The following is a 25895-nucleotide window of genomic DNA, read 5'->3' on the forward strand; positions in this document are numbered from 1 at the left end:
CTGCCGGTTTTCTCCACATCCTGATCTCATTTGTAAATTAGAGCCCCTACTAATCAGAGGGTGGGCCTGGGCCGCGTCTAGCAACTGGGGGCCAAGGGAAAGATAGGAGTCACGCAAGAGGGATCAGCCTCTGTTTCCCTCAGATTTGGGATACAACTCTTTCACAAAAGAATTCAAAGTATATCTTGAAAGCTTTAAAAATGTCTTTAACTCCGCCTCAACCCCGCCCCCACTCTACCCTCTACCTCTACCCTATGGTCGCCAGTGGCCCCCATCCTGGCCAATGCAAGTCTCCGTTCTCTTATCACTTGACTCCTCAGCACCGACGCACCGTGGTTCATGCCCTCATTCTTGAAATACTTTCGCAGCTCTAGATGTCCTAGGAGATCCCTTGGGGTACAACCAGAGCAGCTCCACTCTTTCCAGCTTAAATACGAGAGTCACATGAAAGATTTGATGTGGAAAGGGGGACCCTCGCCTTTCAAAGGGTTTTTGAAGAGTTTGCAAAAAAGGGTTTGGGGAAAATCCTCCCTGGTCAAGCCTCCCACCCCTCCACCCACGATAATTTGCTGTGGTTCCTCCTCCAGCTCAGAAGTCTTAGGTATATATCAATTATGACCATGGATTGTCGACTGTGAACATTATAAAGAAGGAAGTTACTGGGGTGATGAACATAACTGCAAACCCTAGAAATGAAAGAAGGGGTATAAGAAATAAATGCATATATATGTACATTCACATATACGTGTACATGTATATACATACCCACATCGGAAAACAAGAACAAGGATGCTCAGTGGATCAGAAAAATTCCCGGAGCAGGAAGCCTGGGGGGCTCAGTCGGTTAAGCATCCGACTTCAGCCGAGGTCATGATCTCACAGTTCATGGGTTCAAGCCCACGTCGGGCTCTGTGCTGACAGCTCAGAGCCTGGAACCTGCTTCTGATTCTGTGTCTCCCTCTCTCTCTGCTCCTCCTCCACTCGCTCTCAGTCTCTCTCTCTCAAAATAAACATTAAAAAAAATGTATTTTAAAAAAAGCTTTAAAAAATAAAAAGAAATAAAAATTCCTGGAGTGAAAGCAGATGGGACTGGATTGAACCTGCAGCCCAGTGAATAGCTGGAGGTCCTTTCCCAAAAAGTGGGTTCAGTACCAAGGGTGCTTCATGCCCACAAGGAGGGGCAAGAGAGGAAAAGCCCTGGGATGATCACTGGGGTCACTCCGGGGGGCAGGGGGCAGCTGGGCCAGCCAACCCTCACCCACCACACTGGCTAAACCATGGGAACAAGCATCTGTCTACAGGAACAAGGAACATCAGTGGAGGATCTCGGGAGGAGTATTGATGACCGCACGCCCGGTGTCCAGCAGCCAGTCCTTCTCCAAGAGGGAGCGGCACGCTCAGCAGACGGGGGCCTCTAACGGGGAGTCTCATTGGTAGAAATGAACACGCTTGGGGCGCCTTGGTGGCTCAGTCAGTTAAGTGTCTGGCTTCTGCTCAGGTCATCATCTCACCGTTCGTGAGTTCAAGCCCGGCCTTGGGCTCTGCGCTGACAGCTTGGAGCCTGCTTGAGATTTTCTCTCTCTCGCTCGCTCTCTCTCTCTCCCTACCCGACTTGCCTGCATGTGCACTCTCTCTCTCTCTCAAAATAAAGAAACTTTAAGAAAAAAGAAATGAGCATGCTCAAAAATCACCACTTGAGGAAAGCCAACTTTACAGACGGAAAGCATTTGCATGTGTCAAAAGATGCACAGCTGGAAAATGAAAGTTTATCACGGTAGAGTGCCTCAGGCTGCAAAGAACTTTCACCGATTAACATTAGGACAAGAGTACTCAGAGATATCATCTATACATCCTTTTTTTTTTTTTTTTTTAGAGAGAGAGAGAGAGTGAGAGCGAGCATGTGCACGCAGGAATGGCAGAGACCACAGTCAGCACGGAGCCTGACTCAGGGCTCAAACTCACGAACCTCGAGATCATGACCTGAGCGGAAGGCAGACACAACCTACTGAGCCACCCAGGTGCCCCAGAGACTGGTAGTTTTACCTACATGTACAGATGACGGGGCACCTGGGTGACTCAGTCGTTTAAGGGACTGCCTCCGGCTCAGGCCATGATCTCGCAGTTCACGAGTTCGAGCTCCCAGCTGGGCTCTGTGCTGACAGTGTGGAGCCTGGAACCTGCTTTGGATTCTGTGTCTCCCTCTCTCTCTGCCCCTCCCCTGCTCATTCTCTCTCTCTCTCTAAAGTAAATAAACATTAAAAAAACAAACAAAAAAAAAAACCCTACCAGTACAGGCAAGGGGGCTAGAGGAGAGCGCCTTTGGTGGGGAGACCCCAAACAGGAGGGGACACAACCGTCACTCTGGAAGGGGATCCAAGTTCTGGACCATCACTGCACACGTCACACTGCCCCCGACTGAGGGGACCAGGCTACCACAAAATGGAGCCACTTCGAAGCTGCTTCCACAGAAATCCCAGAATTCCATATGGAAACCCCCTCACCTGCCTACCAGTCACCAAAATTGCCATGTTTGCCAGATAATTTTATATCCCCCACTCTTTTATCCTTTAATTACATTTATTTATTCATTTATTTATTTAGGCAGGGGAGAGACCTACAAATCAGCCTCTTTGCCTGTTTTCACAGACCCTGAGAGGCAACACTGCTAGAAAGGAAATCATCGAGAGGCTTAATTAGAAGAGTCTTTGAAACTCAACCCCGAGCAAGTCACTGTTCTGAGCTTCAGAGGCTGTGGGAATATAACTGCCCCCAATTCTTGTCCAAGGGAATTCCCCCTGCTTTATCGTCCCTGAACTTGGGAGGAGGGTGACACCTGAACTCATCCAAGCACAGGGAGGAGCAGAGGAACCACCTCAGGCAGCCCTTTTCCCAACCTCCTGGGGCCAGGACGGCCGAGGAGAGCCCGGATTGCTAACTACAGGTTGCACAGCCAGAGACGTCAGTCCTCAGAAGGCTGTGTTGTCGGCTTGAGGCCGGGGGCCAAAGAGCTGCTCAGCGACCGCCTTGCCATCATACTTGGGCAATGTGCCCCCAAAGTCGGCGGGCAGGATGTCCTCATCGATCTCCTGGAAGAAGCCAGAGAGGTCATCTCCATGGACAAAGACCTGTAGGGAAGCAGGGGAGACAGAGCTGAGTAGGGGGGGTACCCTAAGGCCGGGGACGGAGGGGAGGAAAGGGACAGGAGGAGAAAGGCACAGCATGCCCTCCCTGCCTGGTGGTGTCCTCCTCCACGGTGTGCTGTCACTCAGCTCAGGACCATGGCACGGAGTCTGAGGAGGGCTCCCGTGGGGTCCCCTCCACCTCCTCCCACCGTCGTCCCCCTTGTCTGGTGAACTCTCTCCTGCTACCAACAACACCACCACGCGCTCACGCGCTCACCAGATAAGCACTGGGCACCCTCCCGGTGTGGCCCCGTGCCCTCACCCTTTCCAGCAGCTTGCTCTTCAAGAAGGGCTTGACCATGTTGTAGGTCGTGGTGAAGTACCACGGCTGGTGGATGAAGTGGACGGCTTTAAACCGGGCTGGGAAGGAGTCCTGCAGAGGCAGAGAGCGCCCCACCCATGGCCGCGGGGCCCTCAGAGGCTCCCAAGCACTCCCCCTCTGCCTCTCCCCATGGCTGGAGGACAGCCCTGCCTCACCACATAGTTTGCCCCGAAGGACAGCCCACCAAAGGTTCCATCCCCGGGCCAGCAATCGGGGGAACCTTGGCTTCGCCGGGGCTCCAAACTGCAGGGAGAAAGCCCCGGAGGCCAGGCACCCCCGCCCTCTCCCTGCTGATGCACCGAACCTTGCCGTTATTTGGTGGAATAAAGAAATGAGGGGCACCTGGGTGGTTCAGTCGGGGAAGCATCTGACTTCTGGCTCAAGGCATGATCTTACAGTTCATGAGTTCAAGCCCCGCGTCGGGCTCTGTGCTGACAGGCTGGAGCCTGCTTCAGATTCTGGGTCTCCCTCTCTCCCTGCCCCTCCCCTGCTCATGCTCTCTCTCTCTCTCTCTCTCTCTCAAAAAAATAAACATTAAAAAAAATTTTTTTAATGAAATGGTTTTTAGGTGACCTGAGTTTTTTCACACCCGTTAGCCTGCTGAGCGGCCTGGAAACTATTATAAACCCCAGGGACACTACTGTCATGTCTCACGATCCTTCAGCGTGCCCCCCAGACCCCCATCTCCCACCCCTCCTTTCCCAGATACACAAAAAGCATAAAGCAGATTTAGGGTTAGCTCTGAGAAAGGACTTCTGACACATCAGCATATACTGGACCGAGTTGTCGGGGACATTAGTGATAATCCATTTCTTGGGACAAAGTCACCTTCAGAGAGAGTCAGTGTGACATATGTGGACGGAGAACGGAATTCTAGGTCAGACGGTGTAGGTTCAAGTCTGACCTCTGCCACTTTAGGGTTTTACGACCTTGAGAAGTCACTCGAACCTCTGAGCCCCGGTTCTGAGGTTTGTAAAATGAAATGGGGAAGAGGGGAGGGACTGTTCTCAAGGAGTTAAGGAATTAACGAGCGTGCGTGGCTCACTGCTGGTCACCATGCAAGCGCTCGTGGCTGCCATCGCTCACTAGGGAGCTAGGTGGTCCTCCTTTTAGGTCCTTGCCCGCACGGTTAAACCAGGAGACTGGGCCCAGCCTCCCAGCCTCCTGCCCTATGAGAGGCCCCCATGGGACAGAGCTCTGAGGCCCCACCTGGAGCATGTCTACCATTTTCCTGAGATCGGAAGCCCGGAGTCCGGCAGCCTGCTGCATGGTAAAGCCCTTGAAGTTCTCAACGATGCAGAAGCCATTAATTTGAGTCTCCTCATTCTCTAGTAGCTTCTCCAGGATGAAACAATATGCCTGCAAGATCTTAGACACAGAATGAAAAGGCTGTAAAACCCAACTGCAAAGATAATTAAGGCTTAAGGTCCTGAGGGGGAAAGCTAAACGGCGCATCCCTTACTGGAGGTAATTTGTCACAGGCTTTAAACTGGAACATTCCACCTCCATGGCTGTGTCCCAAGAAAATAACCTTGAATGTCATACCCATGGTTAGATGCTAGGGTGTTTATCCCCGTACCCTTATAAGGGTAGAAACACTGGAAACAACCTAAATGTCCAACAATAAAGGACTGGTGAAGTTATGGTACGTTCATGCCATGAAATATTCTGGAGCAGTTAAAATTATATACATATACGGGGCGCCTGGGTGGCTCAGTCGGTTGGGTGTCCGACTTCGGCTCGGGTCATGATCTCACGGTCCGTGAGTTCAAGCCCCGCGTCGGGCTCTGTGCTGACCGCTCAGAGCCTGGAGCCTGTTTCGGATTCTATGTCTCCCTCTCTCTCTCTGATCCTCCCCTGTTCATGCTCTGTCTCTGTCTCAAAAATAAATAAACGTTAAAAAAAATTATATACATATGAATTACAGAGCAAAATATTCGTTCATGACGTATTATTGTAGAGTGTGATCCCATTTTTATAGGAAAAAATATGTGTACGTGTGCATGTGTATGTGTGTTTCTAGAAAAAGTGGATTGGAAGGATGTCAATGATAGAAATCTCTGGGTGGTAAATCGTGGATGATTTTTAATTTCTGTTTTTTTTTGCATTTTCGAATATGCAGATATCATTTATATAATAAGAAAAAAGTATTCTTTAAATAGTCGTTTTAAAGATTTTATTTTATTTTGTGCTCGCTTCGGCAGCACATATACTAAAGATTTTATTTTATTTTAAATGTTTTGTTTATTTTTGAGAGAGAGAGAGAGGGAGAGAGAATGTGAGTGGGGGAAGGGCAGAGAGCTAGGGGGACAGAGAATCCAAAGTGGGCTCTGTGCTGAGAGCAGACAGCCCAATAGGGGCTCAAGCTCAGAACTGGTGAGATCATGAACTGAGCCAAAGTCGGATGTTTAACTGACTGAGCCACCCAGGTGCCCCCTTTAAGATTGTATTTTTAAGTGATCTCTACAACCAACACGGGGCTCAAACTCACAACCCTGAGATCAAGAGTCACATACTCTACCGATTAAACCAGCTGGGTACCCCAAGAAGAAATATTTTTGGCAGCTCTTTTTGCCCATGGGTCCTGTCCCCTCCCCCACCCCGTGCTTTAATAAAATCACCTTTTTACACCAAAAAAGAAATAAAGAAAGAAAGAAAGAGAACTATTTTAAAGTCTTTTACACACACACACACACACACACACACACACACAAACTCAGTCCTAAAGCCAGTATCTTAATTAGTGTAAAACACCATAGGTATCCCTGATAAGATCGGGGACAAGATAAGCACTTCACCTCTACCACCATTTAACTCTCTGTTACAGGCGTTAGCCAATGCAACAAAGTTAAAAAAAAAAAAAAAAAAAAATCAGAGGCACAAGTAGAAAAGGGAAAGAAAAACTATCATCTCTATTTACAATAATATGACAGCATTCTTAGAAAACCCGAGAAAATCAATTCTAAAATTAACATAAGTAACAAAAAGAATTCAGAATATAAAATTAATATACTAAAACAATAATTCTCATATATACAAACAATAACCAATCAGAAGATATAATGGCAGAAAAAGCCCCATTTACAGCAACACTTAAGACAAATTTAATGAGGGGCTCCTGGATAGCTCAGTCGATTGGGTGTCCAACTCTTGATTTCGGCTCAGGTCACACGCGATCCCACAGTTGTTAAGATCGAGCCCCGTGCTGGGTGTAGAGATTACTTAAAAATAAAACCTTAAACACACACACACACACACACACACACACACACACACACACACAAATACAGTGTGGTCTTGGATCATGAATAGACAGAAATCAATGACACAGAATATAAGTCCAGAAATAGACGCAAATATATATGAAAATATAGACTGACAAAGATCTCAAATCTTTGGGAAAAAAGATGAACTCCTCAAGAAATGATGTCAGGACAACTAGACAGCATCTTCTAAAGTGAGTATGTACAATTTTTTTTAAGGCTTGGTGGCACATGTCTCCCAAGACAAACCCTAATTCACCCACCTAGCGTAGCTCTCTTAAGGGCTTGACAAGCAAAATCACACACATATATATAAATGCAGAAACCAAAAAATACAAAAACACTAATTCAAAGGGATACACGCACCACTATGTTTTTTGCATTATGTACAATAACCAAACTATGGAGGCAGCCTAAGTGTCCGTTGATGGATGAATGGATAAAGATGTGGTGTCTATATAATGGAATATTACCCATTCATAAAAAAAGAATGAAATCTTATCACATGCAACAACATGGTTGGAAATACAGAGTATTACGCTAAGTAAGTCAGAGAAAGACAAATACCAGACAATCTCACTCATATGTGGAGCTGAAGAAACAAAACAAATGAGCAAAGGGGAAAAAAGAGAGAGAGAGAGAGGGGGGCAAACCAAGAAACAGACTCTTCACTGCTGGTCACCAGAGGGGGAGGTGGGAGGGGATGGGTGATATAAGGGATGGCGATTAAAGAGCACACTTATCATGATGAAAAAAATAACATAGCATGATTTTAAAAAGGAAATTTTAAAAAAAAGCATATTCTCCAAGTCATACGGTGAAATAAATAAATACATGCAGAGACCTCAGGCTGGTCAGTAGGTTGAAACCTGGGCTTTCCAGAATCTCTCCCAGTCCACAGTCAATTAATCCCTGTTGTGTGTGTCGCCCCCAGCCTTCAGCATTTGGCAGGGCTGACCCACAGCTGTCACGCCCACGTGGCAGGAACGCCAGGGGGCAGTCATGTATGGGCCAGTGGGCCCCTCCTGGGAGGCGTCTAGGTTTTCCAGCTGCCGTGGCACACCCCAGGAATTCTTCCCTGCCCAGAAAAAAGGCCGGCCTTTCCCCCTCCCCAACAGACCCTAGCCCCCTGGGGAGCCAGGAATGAGGGTCCAGAAGAGGCCAGGTTTGAGGGAGGGGAACCCAGCCCAGGGGATGGGAGGGAGCCAGGCGAGCCCCCACTGACCTCATCGAAGGTGATTTCTTCACTGTCCCAGTTCTCGATGTTGAAGAGCATGACCACTCGGCCATATTTGTCCCGACTGGAGAGGACACCAGGGTAGCCAGCCTCCACGGTGCAGCGCACGGCCTCCAGGGACAGGCTATCAAAGAGCTCAGGGTACTGCAGCCGGAAGTTCACGTAGCCTGGCGGAGGGAGAGCAGAAGAGCCCCTCAGGGAGCCTGCCCATCTGGGACTGGCACAGAAAGATTCCAGAGGCCTGGACTCCTGCCCGGCTCCTCAACGTGCATCCTGTGTGTTGATGCAGGATCCTCAACCTTTTGAGTCCCTTGTGGAGGAAAACATTGGCCTATCTCACCAAACGGCTGCAGTAACCAAGCAAGATTCTAGGTATGAACACCATTTGTAAACCGTGCAAGCGTGATGTATAATCCTAAACCTGAAGACGACTATTACATTTGTGATTTCCTCTTGCCTACGGGCAGAGGGTTAGCTTTTTCCAGGTGGGCACAGGGTTAGCTGAGTAGGGGTGGGGAAAAGACCCCAAGAGAAAACCTCAACCCCAAGCAGAATGCAAAGGACCTTCCAGATTCCAGAAGCACTTCCACCCCCCACAAACCCCACTGTCACCCACCCTGAACAAGTCCCTGGTTTGTCTCTACCACTGAACCCTGGGAGGCCAGGCCCAGGGAGGTGTTTGGGCAGCATTTGCCTAGGGAATGCCCCTGGCCCCCTCACTGGTCCTACGGTCCTACGGCATTCTGGGTACATCCCCAAGGCCTCCCCTCTCTGCCCTATTGCTCCTTCCCCAGGTTATCTCTTTTCCCATGTTCTTCAAAAGTCCCCTTTGCACTGGAGCCTTCCTGGTCGCTTTACCTAAAACTTCAACCCCTCAGTTCTTTATATCCACTTCCTTTATTTTTCCTCATTATCCCTTCTTACACAGTCTATGTAATTTTATCTCTCTGGTTTGTGATTTCCACCAATAGAGCATGAAGTCCAGGAAGGCAGACGTCTGCTTTGTTCTATGCTGCATCCTTTGGCCTAAAAGAGTGGTTGGCAGGGGCACCTGGATGGCTCAGTCGGTCAAGCGTCCAACTTGGGCTCAGGTCATGATCTCACTGTTCAAGAGTTCAAGCCCCGTGTCGGGCTCTGTGCTGACAGCTCGGAGCCTGGAGCCTGCTTCGCATTCTGTGTCTCCCTCTCTCTCTGCCCCCCATCCTCACACGCTGTCCCTCTCTCAAAAATAACATTAAAAAATTTTTTTTTTAATTTTTTTTTCAACATTTATTTATTTTTGGGACAGAGAGAGACAGAGCATGAACGGGCGAGGGGCAGAGAGAGAGGGAGACACAGAATCGGAAACAGGCTCCAGGCTCTGAGCCATCAGCCCAGAGCCCGACGCGGGGCTCGAACTCACGGACCGTGAGATCGTGACCTGGTTGAAGTCGGACGCTTAACCGACTGCGCCACCCAGGCGCCCCAAAATTTTTTTAAATTTAATAAATAAGAGTGGTCGGCACATCACGGGAGGGAATTAACATTCGGGGAAGGAAGAAGGAAGAAAAGGAGAATCGTTGGCCTGCGGGAGGACCTGCTAGATACCCCTTCTCTCCACCAGCACTGAGGATTTCATTTCCTTGGGAAACTCGTCTTCCGCCAGCCAGCAAGGCCTGGGCCGCCCCGTCCTCAGGGCTCCTTCCCAGGGCTGGTACCATCCCCAGTTCCGCTCTGCACACATAGCCACCTTTCCTGCCGCCCTCCAGAGCCCACGCCTAGGCTGGGGTAGGAGTGAGGGGAACGCGCTCCTGCCTGGGCGCGCAATCGGGGTGACTCAGGTCTACCAAGTGAGTCCCAGAACTGGGAGAGAGGAGCCGGCTCTCTGGGCACGTGCTGCGGCCACACTCATTCATTGCTGTCGGAGCTGAAAGGGATCTCGGCGGCCAGTTAGTTCACACACCCATTTTGCGGGTAAGGATAAGGAGGCTCGGGGAGGCTGACTCTCACAGGGCAGGAAAAGGGAGGGGGGATGGAGGGGGCAGCCCCCTCAGCGCCCGGGTGAGAGCCAACACCAGCCTCCCCACCTCCCCGCTGCAGGCCGTCCCTCCCGCGCGGACTCACCTCGGAGCAGCTCGTAGGCGCGCCCCACGTGGAACTTGCGCGCGCGGATGAAGCGCATGAAGAAGGCGCTGTCCCTCCCCTGCACCCTCTCGGCCACCGCCCGGGCCAGCTCCTGCCCAGACGCCGCCTCCGCCTGCACCAGCTCCTGCAGCTCTCGAACCACGTCCTCCCGGGTCTCCTCCCTCTCATTCAGCTCGTCCTTGGCCTGGAACAGGGTGGGGTGGAGGCGGCGAGTCACACATCGGGCGCAAGGCGCGCACGTGGGGGCTGTCCTACCGGTGCCAGACTGGCAGAAGGGACGGAGGGCTTGCCGCTGGGGCCGTCGCTCCCCTGCCCCCCAAGAGCCGCCACCTGCCCCGGCGGCACCTCTCGCGGCCCATTACATTCGCAGAAAATCGGGTCAAACCGCGCCTCCTGGGTTTGTTGGCAGGAGACCGCCAAAGGTGCAAACGTTCCTAATGACGCTTCTTGGAACCCTCACACAGCACTCTGCTAAATACCTCGGGCCACAACAAGTCACCAGAAAGTGGGTATTCTAGCACCATGCCTCAGGAGGAGCCAGCTGAGGCCCATAGAGGTGAAGGTCATCCAGGCGGGAGGGGGTGGAGCTGAGACTCCCACTCGGGCTGGCAGCTCCCCAGGCATAATCCTGATCTCAAAGACAAAGGTACCGACAGATAGCAGCCCGCCCCCTCCTTGCCCCGCCGAGCCTCACTCTCCTCCCCTAGGCTGCGCCTGGAGAGCTCTTCAGCGTGCCTCCTCCGGCAGCTCTGTCCTTGGACAGCAAGAGCAAGGGGAAGGCAAAGGAGGGGGACTCCGATCTGGGGGAGCTCATCTCCCTTGAGGTGTCCAGGGGCAGCAGCAGAGATGGAAGCAGGAGCCCAGGCTCAGCTCAGCTCCAGGACAGCTCGGCCACTCTCCACTGAGCACGGTCTGATGCGCTCTGAGCTGCTCCAACAACCTTCTCATAAGGTAAGACCCGGAGAGGGAAAGCAACTTGCTCGAGGTCACACAGCAAGTTGGAAGTAGGTCTGATTCTAGAACCCAGGCCTCTTGGCTATCAGGTGGGGGCAGCAGTTGGATTTCTGTTCCCCAGGACCGCTTGTAAACCAGTGTTCCCACATCTGAGTCTAGGATGATCCCCGGTCCAGATGCCCTAGGTTCCGGCATTGACATCAGGGAACTCTGTTGGTGCTATAGTCTTGGAATAGGCTGGCCCAGGTGTCTGGTCAGCCCAGGTGGCTGCCATGGCCTTAACCTCCAGGATGATGGCCCCCTAGAACAGGCCAGTCCATTAGGTTCAGGGTAACCTGGAGAGCTAGGGCTGGACCCTTCTTCCTACAGGAGAGAGGATGCTGTCAACATCGCCCCCTTGTCAGCCCTCCCCTCGCTGTACCTGGGGCCACCTCACCTTCTGTAAGGTGTGGCGGGGGAGCTGGCTGCACGGGCCAAAGACAGGCCCATGGTCCTTGGTTGTAAGCCGCTCCAGCTGGGCACGGAGCTCCTGCTCCTCTTCAGGGACCACACGGAATGTGCCCACCTGGGCAGAGAGAAGTCAGGAACACACAGGGAGAGGCACCCCATCAGCCTGAGCAAGCCAGGTGAGTGGGCCTGCTCAGACCCTAAATTAGTACTTCCGTCCAAAGTCACTGCTATGGCCTCCTCCCTTTGGGTGGGGTCACGGACCACTGGGAGGTTGTGTGGGTGAATGCCCTTAACCCTGAGCAGACGAAATAATAGAGAAACAGAGGGGGAGAGGGAAGGGGGTGGAGGAAGGAAGGTAGATGGAGGGGAGACCCAAGGCACAGGGATACTCACCCCCTCTGACATGCTGCTTCTGGAAGTCTCAGAGGTGTCAGAAAAAGAAGGACCCAGCTTCTGTCCTGGCCTCTCCAGGCAGCCTCCTCCCTAGACTGTAAGAGTCAAGTCTGCAGCGTTATGGAAAGACAGTTCTCTTACGTCTCAGAACAATGGATCTCTAACTTTTGAGTGCTTAAGAATCACCAGAGGAATCTGTTAGAAATATAAGTGCCTGGGGCGCCTGGGTGGCTCAGTCGCTAAGCGTCTGATGGCTCGGGTCATGATTTCACAGTTTGTGAGTTTGAGCCCTGCATCGGGCTCTGTGCTGACAGCTCGGAGCCTGGAGTCTGCTTTGGATTCTGTGTCTCCCTCTCTCTCTGCCCTTCCCCCACTCATACTCTGTCTCTCTCAAATACAAATAAACATTAAAAATTTTTTTTCTTTTTTAAATGCAGGTGCCTGAGCCCTGCCTTCTGTGATTCTGACTCAGGAGGTCTGGACTGGGGCAGGCCAAGGAATCTGCACTATATTTTCATGTAAAAAATAATTTTTTTTTAATTTTTTTTTTTCAACGTTTATTTATTTTTGGGACAGAGAGAGACAGAGCATGAACAGGGGAGGGGCAGAGAGAGAGGGAGACACAGAATCGGAAACAGGCTCCAGGTTCTGAGCCATCAGCCCAGAGCCTGATGCGGGGCTCGAACTCACGGAGCGCGAGATCATGACCTGGCTGAAGTCGGACTCTTAACCGACTGTGCCACCCAGGCGCCCCAAAAATAATTTTTTAATGTTTATTTATTTTTGAGAGAGAGAGAGCGCGAGCATGAGTGGGGGAGGGGCAGAGAGAGGGAGACACAGAATCGAAGCAGGCTCCAGGCTCCGAGCTGTCAGCACAGAGCCCGATGTGGGGCTCGAACCCACGGACCGCAAGATCATGACCTGAGCTGAAGTCGGAAGCTCAACTGAGCCACCCAGGTGCCCCAGGAATCTGCATTTTAAAGCAGCATCCCAGAGGACTCTGAAGAAAATGATCCTTGGGTTACACTTTGGGAAACTCTCCTTTGAGAAGGAATATATACAAAAATACCTCAAACCCTAGTTCTTAAGATGAGTTGGTCCAGCCAGGGAAAAAGTAGCCTTGGCTTCCATTCTGAAATTACATGACCACTGCAGGATAAGGCAATCCCTCCTGCTAGATGTGGCCCTCTTTCTCCTGCCCAAAGGGGGATCCCAGAAACTTCCCAGCCTGGTGGTGGATGGCCCCTTCGGTGCATTCATGCTCTGCACGGGTGAGGACTAGTTACATAATCAAAATACTGGGTGTGTGTTCTGTTCTTTGTGATGCATTAAGTAGTTTCAAATCCATTATCTCAGAGCCAGAGCTGGTATTATTCCCCCCATTTTACACAGGAGGAAACAGACTCCAGGGAGAATAAGTGACTTGTTCACGATCACACAACCAGAAATAGCCAGGGATCAGGCTAAGCCCAGCTGTGACTTAACCGAGAGGCATGGAGAGGCAGCCTCTTGTGGCAAAAGTTGGACCTGGGTTCAAATTCTGTCTCTTCCACTTGCAGACTATGTACTTTAACCTGAGTCTTGGTTGTCCCCTGTAAAAGGGAGATGGAAGGGTTATGAAGGTTACATTAAATGTTGTACACAGAAGCGATGCGTGGCACCAGAACAAATCTCATCCATTGTCCACAGGACAACCTGCTCAACCCACTGAGTATTTTTGGAGATAGCTCTCCTGTTCCCAGATTTATTTTCCTTTCTTGCCTAAATACCCCAGGGCCTTGAAGGAGCCGTCACTGACCCAGTCCCCACTGGTCAGTTTTGTCACCTATTCACCATTGGTAAGTGGCAGAGGTAGGGCTTAAACCACTGCTGTAACATCTAAAGCTGAGACATCTCCAGGCAAACTCCCTAGGAGAATGGAAGTCGCAGAAAACCCTTTAGGGTCAGAGAAACTTGGGTTCGAATCAGGAGTTCTCATTTACCACCTGTATGACCTTCAGAAAGTTAGTTAACATTTCTAAGCCTCAGTTTCCTCATCTGCAAATTGGGGATACTAACTGTACCTACCAAATAGAGTTGTAATGACGATCCTATCGTTTCTGTAAGGTACGTAGCACGGTGAGTGTGTTGCTCTAAAACATAACTTCCCTTCCCTTTCTTAGCATCACACTGATCTTTGCCCAAGCCCAGAGAGGCTTGGGGGATCCCAGGGAATGTCTGAGGATCTCCCATTCCCTGCCTCTGCTGCTCCCCAGCCCTAGCCAGGGTAGGAAATCCACCAACAGGAACGAAATCTAAGCTTTCTCTCTGGCAAGTAGACTTCCAAATGTGTGGGCACGGAGATAGACAGACTGCAATCCTTTGTGGCCTCACTTGGGTTTTTCTGGAACAGGAATAGAGAGTCTTATCAAATTGGAGCTTAGACAGGAGAGATAGTGACTGGATACCCCCAGCCAGTTAAGCAGATCATTAGGGCAAGACCTTAGATCCTAGAAATAGAGGGTTAAAGTCAATACTGCAATTCTTTTTTAAATAAGCCCAATCTAATTAATTTTGAGGTTTTAAAATACTGGTTTATGAACTGTATACCACGAAAAAACATTCATCACCATTCCACGTTGAGGCTGTTCCCTGCCATTTAGGGTTGCCAGATAAAACACAGAATGCCCAATTACATGTCAATTTCAGAGGCACAACAACTACTTATGCAGTGTAAGTACATCCCATGCAATATATGGGACATACTTAAAAAAAAAGTATCTGTTGTTCCTCTGAAATTCACATTTAACAGGGTGTCCTGTCTTTTTATTTGCTAAATCTGCCATCAGGTTGATCTGGCACAAAATGGAGAATGGCCAGTGGGTTTCAGTTTTACAGGCACCCCCCCGACTCCTTACCCCAGTCCTGGGCTCCCTGGCCCAGCTAGACCCCTGCTACTGACTTACCTGCCAGGTCACCAGCTCCTCCTTAGGGCTACCTGGTGCCTGTGTCCTCCTCCTTCTCGGGGAGCCTGGAGGTTGCCTCCGCTGGGGGCGTGGTCTGGTCAGCAGGCTGGGATTAGTGTGTCACAAGGAACTTCTCAAAGCCCACAGTTTCCTGTTAAATCAGGTTTACAGGGAGGCCCAGATAGGGGCAAGTGAGGCACCAGGGGGGGAGAGGGGATCAGCCTGGGCCGAGCTGCAGCCACCTCAAAGCCCTCTTTTGTGTGCGTCTGCTCCTGAGTTCCTGCTCAGCCATGTGGAAGCCGGGCAGTGGGGGTGGGATGTGGGCCAGCCCCATTCCCTCCTCCTTGCCCTCTCTGTCTCTCGTTGCAGGGGTTCTGAGAAAGACGTGCAAGAGATAGAATTTTTTTTTTTTTGATGTTTATTTATTTTGAGGTGGGGAGGGGCAGAGAGAGAAAGAGACAAATCCTAAGCAGACTCTGTCCTCAGCGCAGAGCCGGATATGGAGCGGGATCCCATGAATCAGGAGATCATGACCTGAGCTGAGATCAAGAGTCAGATGCTTAACCAACTGAGCCACCCCGCTGCCCCCGGATGGAGGGATATTTTAAATGTGACTGTGGATGCGGTGGCAGCGGTGGCAAAGCCAAGGCCTGTCACTCTTCCCCAGCCCAGCAGGACCTGGTGTGGTAGATGTCACCTGCACAGTGAGTGGGGTCAGTTGGGAAAGGTAGCTGGTTAAGGCAGAGTGGGACGAGGGCCAGACAGGCTGACCCACCTTCTAGGCAGTATGGCGGAGTGATAAAAGCCTGCTTTGGAATGTAACCGCCCACCTTTAAATCCTAACTCTGGCACCTTCTAGCTGTGAAAAGTGACTTCAGCACTCAGTGACTCAGTTTCCTCCTCCGAGAAGTAGGGATATAATTAGAGGACAGGCTCATGGCTTTAGTGAGGATAAAAGTGCTTAGTTCAGTGCCTGGCACTTAGAAAATATAAATGCACAGTAAATGGTGGCAGTTACTCCAAATACACAATCGGTGTGCATCTGGGTGGAGAGGACCCACATTGTCCACCCCTCTGTAAAGCAAGAAACCCCTCTGCTGCCCCTCAATAGGTGGCTTCCCAGTCTCTGCTTTGGTATTCCCCTGAGCGCGGCATGCGGGGTGTGGTGGTGATCCCTTTAGAATATCCTTTCTCTGGGATTCCAAGGGCAGGGAGCCCCCCTGTTTTTACTACTGGAAAATTCTCCTTGTTTTAAAACTCACCCTTGGTCTGACCTCCAAGCGGGCTTCCATAATGTCATCCTGGGTCCTGATTTTGCCTCCTGGGGGTATCTGGGGCAGGGGTCAAGATCCTGTGCATGGGACATTGTCCAGACTCCGTCCCCAGAAATGCTTTTTGGTTTTCCCCAGAAATAGTTCTTGTTTTTCAACCCATTCCTACTTGGATAGGTTTGGGATCCCTTCACCCTCCTATGCCCTCTCCAGACATCCAGGGGCTTATGAGAGGGTCTCTGAGGGGTGGTCCCAGGGAGCAGTGCCTGACCCCCACTTGTCTCTCTAGACCCATTCCTCTAGAGCAGGCTGCAATACCTGGGGCTTGGATCTTGGGGTGCAGCTGAGGAACCTTGAGTCCTTTCCTTCCAACAGCCCCTTCCCTGGGCTCCTGCTCTGGCTACTGTCTGGCTTTGGGCTGTTTCCCTCCCAAAGTCTCCCTGGGGCTGGGGAACCCCTCATTTCTATCATTCTGCTTCCTGGCATCTAGTCCTGCACTGGCCAATACATAAGCCTCTAACCACAGGTAGTTTTTTAGCACCTGAAATCAGATAATGGCACCAAAGAACTGAATTGTAACTTTATTTTTTTTTAATTGTAAATTTAATTCACTTAAATTTAAAAGTGGATACCGGATGCAGTTATTGGAAGACTTTTAAGTACGTTTGGAAGAACTTAGGTGTGTGATTCTACTTCCTCAACTGTAAATTCTGTGATCAAGTATTTCTGATAAAAACTTAGAGTTCAACACGAGATGTGCTGTGCGTATAAAACACCTGCTGGTTGGGGAGCCTGGGTGGCTCAGTCAGCTGAGAGTCCAACTCTTGATTTTGGCTCAGGTTTTGATCGTAGGATGGTGGGATCGAGCCCCACGCCGGGCTCCGTGCTGAGCGTGGAGGAACCTGCTTAAGAGTCTCTCTCTCTCTCTCTCTCTCTCTCTCTCTCTCTCTCTCTCGGCACCTGCGTGGCTCAGTCGGTTAAGTGTCTGACTTTGGCTCAGGTCATGATCTTGCGGTTCATGGGTTCAAGGCCCGCGCCAGGCTCTGTGCTGACAGCTCGGAGCCTGGAGCCCGCTTCGGATTCTGTGTCTCCCTGTCTCTCTCCCCCGCCCCTGCTCACGCTCTGTCTGTCTCTCTCAAAAGTGAAAAATAAACAAACAAAAAAAAAGAGTCTCTCTCTCCCTCAACCCCTCTCCCTGCTCACACGCACTCTCTAAAATAAATAAATTAGGTAGGTAAATAAATAAAAAAATAAAATACCTGCTGGATTTTGAAGATTAGGTACAAAAAAGAGTGTAACATTTCTTATTATGGATTTTTACATGGCTTCGTGTTCTGACACAGTAATGCTTTGGATATATTGGGGTGAAGCTATATGAGTTCACTTCACTCGCTTCTCTTTACTTTTTTCGGTGCGGTTAGTAGAAAACGTACAATTTTCTAGTTGCAATTGTAATGGCTCGCCTTATATTTGCGATGGACAGCGCCGGTCTAAACCTTACTACTTGAAATACAGCCTGTAGACCAACAGCATCAACATTATCTGGGAGCTTGTTAGAAATGCAGAGTGTGAGGTTCTTCTCCAGACAGGCTAAGTCAGAATGTGCATGTTCACAAGGAGCCCCTGGAGTGAGTCTATGCACACAAAAGTTTGAAAAGCACTGCCCGAGAGCTTCTGGCCCTGTCCCCCTTCCGCCTGTGGTCAACACCCTACCTTGCCTGACCTCTGACGTCCCATCAGCTCTGAGGATTTGTGGGGAAGTTGATTGAGGACCATCCTCTTCCTCTTTGGGGCAGGCCAATGGTGGCCCGGTTGGGGGTGCAGGAAGCGGAGAAAGGACAAAGAGGGGGGTATCCTAACCTGATTCTAGGCCTGGCCCTGTCTACTACGAGCCATGGACTGAGGCCACAATTTCTCTTAGGCCTCTGTTCGACACTTGCAAAATGGTGTTATGAGCCGAACCGTGTTTCCCCAAATTCAAGTATTGAAGTACTATCCCCCAAGGACTCCAGAATGTGAGTGTATTTAGGGACACCTGGGTGGCTCAGTCGGTGAAGCAGCCGACTTCAGCTCAGGTCATGATCTCGTGGTTAGTGGGTTCGAGCCTTGTGTGGGGCTCTGTGCTGACAGCTCGGAGCCTGGAGCCTGCTTCCCATTCCGGGTCTCCCTCTCTCTCTGCCCTTCCCTGCTCACGGTCCATCTCTCTGTCTCTCTCTCAAAAACAATCATAAAAAAAAAAAAAAAAAAAGAATGTGAGTGTATTTGGAGATAAGGCCTTTAAAGGGGGTAATTAAGGTAAAATGAGGTCAGCAGCTTGGGCCCTAATCCAGTGTGACCGGTGCCCTTATAAGGAGAGGAAATTTGGACACAGTTACTGAGGGAAGACTGTGTGAACACACAAGAAGACTGACCTCTACGAGCCGAGGAGAGAGGTCTCAGCAGAAACCAGTCCTGCTGACACCTTGATCTTGGATGTCTAACCTCCAGAATTGTGAGAGAATACATTCCTGTCATTTTAGCCACTCAGCCTGTAGTAGTACTTTGTTAAGGCAGCTTTAGCAAACTAATCTGGATGTGATACTGGATTTTTTCCCGGGCACTTCACGGGGCGTGAGGTTCCTGGGAGATAAAGAGGGTGGGGGAGAGCTCAGGCTGCCCCACAGGAAGGAATCACAGTGGCCCCAGTGGCCTGTCAAAGCCAGGTGATGGGGTGCTTCACGAAGAACAGTCCTGTGCATGGAGAACACTCGCGGGTTAACGGCGCAGCCCTGACAAAGGAGGGCCTGCACGCAGCTCTTCAGGAAGCTAGCAGGCCACAGGGCCCTTTTTAGGGAGCAGAGCCTTCTGTGGCATTTTCTGCTGCTCACGGGCCTTCTCCTGCCTCTGCCCCGCACACTCCCCCCCACCGCCGAGTCACATTCATGTCTCGCTCCTGTGCTGGAACAATAGTGCCCTTGTGTGAGGGGAGACAGTGTCCTCATTGGCCCAGACACCTGTGCTGGCCGTGTTGGCAGAAAACCGTGGGCTCCCTGGCTCTCCTCTGCCAGGCTGGGGGCAGGAAGAGAGGGGGCTCCAGTTTGCTGTGCCCCCTTTCTGTACTGTGACAGGCACCTTACCTGCGGTAGCTCATCCAGTCCTTCCAGATGTGAGGTAGGGGGTGTATTCCCCCGTTTTACAGAAGAGGGAACTAAGAGTCAGAAAGATGGGGGCCCTGCCCAAAGCTGCACAGCCGGGAGTAGGTCCTGGTCACTCTAAAGCCGTCTCATCCTTCAACACACAAGGCTGTGCTCCCTCCTCCAGAAGGGAGAGCGACAGGTGTGACTGCCCAGGGAAGTCACTCCTGGCTCCTGGCGAAGGTGACATCACCTCGCTTTCCTGGGAGCAGCCCCGGGGGCAAGAGTCTGGCCACTGCCATTCCCGGGAGAGGGAGGACCCCAAGGAATGCCCTGGCATCAACTCCTTAGGGAAATGGGAAAACCCAAATCAAGGGACATTCTGTACCTTCCTTAAAGTTACCTGGTGGTAATGAGGGGTGGCTGGGTGCTCAGCATCCAGTTTCAGCCTAGGTTGTGATCTCACGGTGTGTGGGTTCAAGCCCAGCCTTGGGCTCTGTGCTGACAGCTCAGAGCCTGGAGCCTGCTTCAGATTCTGTGTCTCCCTGTTTCTCTCTCTGCCCCTCCCCTGCTCATGCTCTGTCTGTCTCTCTCAAAAATAAATCAACATTAAAAAAAAAAAAGATTTGGTGGTAAAGCTGAGGTCATCTGCTGGGAGTAAAAAAAAGAGAAATGTTTGAAATCATCCTCATGAAGGCAGGATAAACTTACTAGGGAAGGTTATGGAAGTGTTGAGGTCCCCTGGAGATTGGTTCCTATGGCTTCTCAGAGGTACCCATGGACACAGTCAAGAGAGTTCTCCAGCACAACCCAGAGGCCCACATGTCCCTCCCATGGAGGGAAACGCTGGCTTCAAACGGGCAGAGTCTGCCAGCTGGGTGGTTTGGAAGGACAGATGGGGTGGGGGGAGGAGGGGCAAATGGAGGATATTGGCTAAAATGTGGTTTAAGTATTAAAGCTTGTAATTGAAGAGGGAGGACTGGGGGACAGTGAAGATCAGGGAATGAACAAGCAGGAGTAAATGAACAAGCAAACTGACCAGATGGGACGTTGACATCTGAGTCGTGACTTGGGAGGTGGCACAGGATGGGCCCAAGAGAGTGAGTAGCTGAGGTGAAGTGGGAGATGGGGACAGAAGCAAGCCAAGAGGCCCTTTTTGGGACACACAAGCCACCCCTGTTCTGCAGCCAGGCAGGATGATAGCAGAAAAGGGTGGAGGGGGAAGATGGCGGATGGTTGTCTCCCTCTCCTCATCAAAGCGCAAAGATGGGCCCTCAAAGGGCAGCTTCACTGATTATTTATTTATAAGCCAGAGAAGTCCACTAGATTCACCACTGGGCTGGGTTTTTTTTGTTGTTGTCATAATTTCAGATTGACAGAATAGTTGCAAGAAGAGTACAAAAAACACCCATGTGCCTTTCGCCTGGATGTTAACATGTGACCACACTCGCTTTGTCATTCTCTCTCAGATACACACCTTCCTTTTTCCTAAACCATTTTAGAGTAAGCTGGAGACCGGATGCCCCTCTTCTCCTGAATACTTCAGGATGTATTTCCAAAAAAACAAGGACATTCTCATAATTAACCACAGTACAACGAGCAAAGTCAGGAAATTAACATTGATCTATTACAATTAGATAATCTACAAACCTTAATCAAATATCACCAATTGTGAGAGGCCAGTTTTTAAGGATTACTGTCCTCCCTCCTGGTCCTGTCTTCCAGGCCTCTGAGAAATAAGAGACTGAATAGGGGAAGAGAACTAACCTTATTATTATTTTTTAATGTTTATTTATTTATTTTGAGAGGAGGCAGGAGAGTGCCTGTGTGAGCGGAGGAGGGGTAGAGAAAGAAGGAGAGAGAATCTTAAGCAGGCTCCTTGCTGTCATCGCGGAGCCCATATGCAGGGCTTGATCCCACAACCCTGAAATCATGACATGAGCAGATACCAAGAGTCAGGCGCTCAATGGGCTGAGCCACCCAGATGCCCCCCTTTGTTTGTTGTTTTGAACTTTTAAAGTGTTTTGTTTTTTTAGTAACGTCTACTCCCAACGTGGGGCTCAAACTCACAACCCCAAGGTCAAGAGTTAGATGCTCTACCCACTGAGCCACCTGGGTACCCACTGTTTTGAACTTTTAATCTTCAAATGATTGCAAATTCAAAGGAAGCTTCAAGAGTAGTAATATATTTTTAAGCCAACATTTTGGTTTTGAAATGGAACATTTCATTGAGATAATTTTTTAAACTTTATTTATTTATTTTGAGAGAAAGAGAGAGAACGAGAGAGAGTGGGGGAGGTGCAGAGAGAGAGGGAGAGAGGGAGAATCCCAAGAAGGCTCCGCACTGTCAACGTGGAGTCCAACGCAGGGCTCAAACCCATGAACTGTGAGATCATGACCTGAGTGGTAATCAAGAATTGGACACTTAACCAAATGAGCCACCCAGGCATCCCTCATTGAGATGATTTAAAACCATATTTTCTAAGGGTGAGCTCCTGATTTTGCACCCAGTTAACAAATATTTGTGAAGCATTCTCTGTATGTCACTTTCCTAGACACTGAGGATGCACATAGTAAGCTGTTAAACCTCTGTCTCAAACACTACCAAGTTGGAATTTCTCCAGGGTGGATTCAACTGGCTCTCCTTAACAATCCTGTGAACTGCCCGAGTAGCGTTGTCTTTTTTTTTTTTTTTTTTTTTGGCTAATTATCTTAACCATTTTCTTTTTTTCTATCTTCACCATTTTTTTAAAAAAATTTTTTAACGTTTATTTGAGAGACAGAGAAAGACAAAGCATGAGCATGGGAGGGGCAGAGATAGGAGGAGACACGGAATCTGAAGCAGGCTCCAGGCTCCGAGCTGCCAGCACAGAGCTCGACTCGGGGCTCAAACTCACAAACCGCGAGATCATGACCTGAGCCGAAGTCAGACGCTTAACCCACTGAGCCCCCCAGGTGCCCCTATCTTCACCATTTTTAAGTGTACACTTCATAGTGTTAAGTGCATGCATATTATTGTGAAACAAATCTCCAGAACTTTTTAAAGTTCATTTTATTTTGAGAGAGAGAGAGCACGTGCACCCAGAGCAGGGGAGGGACAGAATCTTAAGCGGGCTCCACGCCCTCCCCACTCGGGCTCAATCCATGACCTTGAGATCATGACCTGAGCTGAAATCAGGAGTAGAAATCTTAACCGAGCCACCCAGGCACCCCTGGAACTTTTTCATCTTGCAAAACTGAAACTCTGTATCTATTAAACAATAACTCCCTTTTTGCCCCTCCACCCAGCCCTTGGTAAACATCACTCTACTTTTGTTTCTGTGAATTTCGCTCCTTTTGAGTATGATTCCACCCAGTATTTGTCTTTTTATGACTGATTTAACTTAGCATAATGTGCTTAGAGTTCCTCTAGGTTTTGTGGCAAATGACAGCATTTCCTCCCTTTTTAAGGCAGAAGATTATTCCATTGTGTGGATATACCACATTCTGTTTATATGTTCGCTGTCCATGAAGATATGGGTTGTTTCTGCCTCTTGACTATTGTGAACAATGCTGCTGCGAACACGGGTATACAAAGGGTGAGACCCTGATTTCAATTCTTCTATCTATATACCCAAATGTGGGATTGCTGGAAGGAACTAACACTATGAAGTGTTTCTAAGTGCCAGTCTTTTTATACATACTACCTTGATTTTTCTCTCAAGCAACATTGCCCTTAAACCCAGACGACTGGAGCTCTTGGGCTGGGTGGGTGCCTTATTAACCACCTTCGTAGATGATGAGGAGCTCAAGAAACCTAGAAGGTGATGAGGTGCCTGGATGGCTCAGTTAAGTGTTGGAGTCTTGATCTCAGCTCATGTCTTGATCTCAGGGTTATGAGTTCAAGGCCTGCGTTGGGCTCCGCCCTGGGCATGAAGCCTACTTTAAAAAGAAAAGAAACAAACAAACAAAAGAAACCTAGAGGGTGTACCCTAAGAAACCCATATGCCTTCCTTCAGACCACACTCTGGGTCGCTTTCCAAAACTCGTCCTTCCCAGGTCGACCCTCTCCAGGACAGGTCTAGTGTGCACAGCCATAGGCCCAGACAGTAGCCACCGGCAGCTCTAGGGAGAGGCATGGTGTGAATCTTCAGGCTGTGTGTTTACATGCAAACATACGAAGCCCCTCAACACTTCAGGATCAAGTATCCTGAATGATAGGGGGCCTCCATTTGTCCTTTTTCTCTGGACTCTTGCAAAAATATCAGTAGCTATAATGTTATTACACAAATGTGAACTATCGACAAAATCTGAAGAACATTTAGTTCCTCTATTGCAAACCTGTTTTGAATTGGCTGTATTTTCTAAACTCAGTTTGTCACTAGCTGCCCAGTGTGGGAGTCTAGTTGCTACTTAGTAAGGAAGCCTGCACCAGGGTGGGGAGTCTGTTCTTTTCCTTTGCATGTGTACGGGTCCATTAGTGCTAATGGAAAACACAGATGATACATTCATGCAACCAGTGGAGAAAAGACCCTGAACTGTCAATGCCACGGGGTAGACACTGACGCAGGCAATTCAGTAAGTGCACCCTGGGATGCACAAATGGAGGGTCGAAAAGGTACATGAGCTTGTTTGACTACATGGACATACGAATTTGTGGCTGTATAGCCCAGTCCCATAAGCAGCCTGGGAAGGAGGTTTTGTGGGGAGATGAGGTAAAGTTGTCTTGTTTCCTTGGCAAGCTAAAATGATTCCTTTCAGGAATAATCTTCCAAATCAGCTGCTTATTACACAAATTACAGATCAATATTGGGCCAGGAATGTAGTAGAAGTAAAACTTGCTTGAGAAGGGTCATAAGCAAGGAGCAGCCTTGGACAGCTAAGAGGCATCATTCTCTTCCAGCAGCTATGTTTCTTCCAGGACTGGCCAACTAGACCCATCCCATCCTGACTGGGGCTCAGGCTCCAGACTGAATGCCCCTGATCTTAGCGTTCCTTCACATGCCACCCCGCAGGAACCTCACATTCGGTAAGTCCAAATCTGAGGCCTCGTCATCATCACCCCCCGCCCCCCTCCCCAAACCTGCACCTTTCCCTGTGTTCCCTGTATCAGTTCCCTGGCAGTAGCAACCCACCCCCACCTGTCACTCAAGGCTGAAATTCCTCAGCTCCTCCCACATCTCCCCCAAGCCCTTGTGCTCATTCAGCTCGCTGGATTTGCTAATCTCTTTCACATGCTGTTCGCTCAATTCTGCCTGTCCCCACTGCAACCTCGTATTTCCAGGACAATTTATAGCCCCGAAAACGTCCAGCCTTCAGTCCCTCTCACCCCCATCATCTTTTCCGAAGTCTCTGTGGCACTCACCTACCAGAGATATTTTTCTACAATGTGAATACAATCACACCCTTCCACTTCAGCTGTTCCCCCACTACCCTAGATGTGAAAAGGACTTCCGAGCGCCTGCTTTCCCACCCCCACCCCAAGTATTAGCCAGGGGCTCGCTTGTTGCTCTCAGGCCCTTTGCACAAATTTCTTCACCCTATTTTCTTTTAAATGTTTATTTATTTGGGGGGGGGGCGGGCACAGAGAGGGAAAGTGAGAATTCCAAGCTGGCTCCCCGCTATCAACGCAGAGCCCAAATGGGGGTCTTGATCTCAGGAACTGTGAACCATGACCTGAGCAGAAACCAAGACTCGGACACATAACTGACTGAGCCACCCAGGCACCCCGGCTTCTTCAAACTTAAGACTCGATCCTCCTCTCCGTTGCTCTTAGTTTTACTATTTTTTGTTTTGTTTTCAGTGTTTATTTTTGAGAGAGAGAGACTGACAGAACGTGAGTGGGGAAGGGTGGAGAGAGAGAGGGAGACACATAATCTGAAACAGGTTCCAGTCTTTGAGCTGTCAGCACAGAGCCAGACTCCGGGGCTCCAACTCAGGAATGGCTAGATCATGACCTAGGTCATGAAGCTTAACCAACTGAGCCACCCAGGCGCCCCACTACTGTTGGTTATTTATTTAACAAATATTTACTGAACATCTACTGCTTTGCCAGGCTATGCCCTGAACGCTGAGGTTTTAGAATGGGAAGAACAAAAAGCCTCCTGGCCACGTGGCATTTACATGTTAGGGATTACAGGCACCTCGCCAGCACAAGGAATGGGAGACCTTCATCTGCCCTCCGCCTTCCGAGGGCTCCCCACAGATGACCTGTGGGGGCCATCCCTTGATTTGGCCCCTATCTCACTGACTCTTTCCCTAACAGTCCACGAGAACGGCTTGACGGGTCTAGACCACCCTCCGTCTACGCACAGGCCACACTGCGCATGCTCTCTGCGGTCCTGAGCGCGAGTTTGCAAGCTACGCCTACCCGAGGCTGGGAGTGGGAACTTCCGAGCACCCCACACCCCTTCTGCCTTAATGGTACACCCCACGCGCGTGCGCCCGGGCAGCGGAAATAAGACTTGGGGGCGGGGCCTGTTGTGTCTCGTGACGGAAGTGTGGTGGCGTCCCGCCGCGCGGGCTTTTTGGAAGTTCGCAGCAGCGGTGGAGCTGAGGTAACAGTGCCGAGGGGGCTCGCTGCCCGGGCCGTGGGACCCTGCGCCGGGAGCGGGGAGCGGGTGCACGAGGGCGGGAGGGCTGCCGTTCCGAGCTGGCGTTCT

At 50.1% G+C, this 25895-nt stretch overlaps 2 protein-coding genes across 7 annotated transcripts in view; one reads left to right on the forward strand and one right to left on the reverse strand.

The window, feature by feature from the left end:
* Positions 1-2566: 2566 nt before the first annotated feature.
* On the reverse strand, positions 2567-15109 carry RLBP1 (retinaldehyde binding protein 1). 3 transcript variants are annotated; one of them, XM_025919670.2, is made up of 8 exons: positions 14871-15107; positions 11926-12020; positions 11519-11647; positions 10108-10312; positions 7993-8171; positions 4714-4872; positions 3445-3555; positions 2567-3125 (listed from the first exon to the last, which is right to left on the reverse strand). In XM_025919670.2, the coding sequence occupies exons 2-8, from the start codon at positions 11935-11937 to the stop codon at positions 2967-2969; spliced, it is 954 nt and encodes a 317-aa protein (XP_025775455.2). In that variant the 5' UTR covers positions 11938-12020; positions 14871-15107; the 3' UTR covers positions 2567-2966. The 3 variants fall into 3 exon arrangements, with proteins under 3 accessions (XP_025775455.2, XP_086567731.1, XP_086567732.1); XM_086711605.1 differs by having other exon boundaries at positions 11926-12035; XM_086711606.1 differs by lacking the exon at positions 11519-11647 and having other exon boundaries at positions 14871-15109.
* FANCI (FA complementation group I) overlaps positions 10932-25895 on the forward strand; it is a 103902-nt gene continuing 88938 nt past the window's right edge. The window contains exon 1 of one of the 4 annotated variants that reach the window (XM_086711559.1): positions 10932-11079. In XM_086711559.1, the coding sequence (XP_086567685.1) occupies positions 10975-11079 (105 nt within the window). In that variant the 5' untranslated portion in view covers positions 10932-10974. Of the gene's footprint in view, positions 11080-25676; positions 25791-25895 lie in introns of those variants that run through there. The other 3 variants (XM_086711558.1, XM_086711557.1, XM_086711560.1) reach the window with 3 other exon arrangements.

The sequence above is a fragment of the Puma concolor genome, chromosome B3 (genome assembly GCF_028749965.1).
Source record: "Puma concolor isolate L17-30 chromosome B3, mPumCon1.1.hap2, whole genome shotgun sequence".
In the NCBI taxonomy this organism is placed as follows: domain Eukaryota; kingdom Metazoa; phylum Chordata; class Mammalia; order Carnivora; family Felidae; genus Puma; species Puma concolor.

What these genes read in the sequence shown, in the direction of transcription:
- RLBP1 (XM_025919670.2), bottom strand. An exon ending in AAGAAATCACCTTCGATGAG is followed by an intron (nt 4,873 to 7,992) that starts GTCAGTGGGGGC and finishes TCTGTGTCTAAG; the next exon opens with ATCTTGCAGGCATATTGTTT. An exon ending in AAATGGTAGACATGCTCCAG is followed by an intron (nt 3,556 to 4,713) that starts GTGGGGCCTCAG and finishes CTGCCTCTGCAG; the next exon opens with GACTCCTTCCCAGCCCGGTT.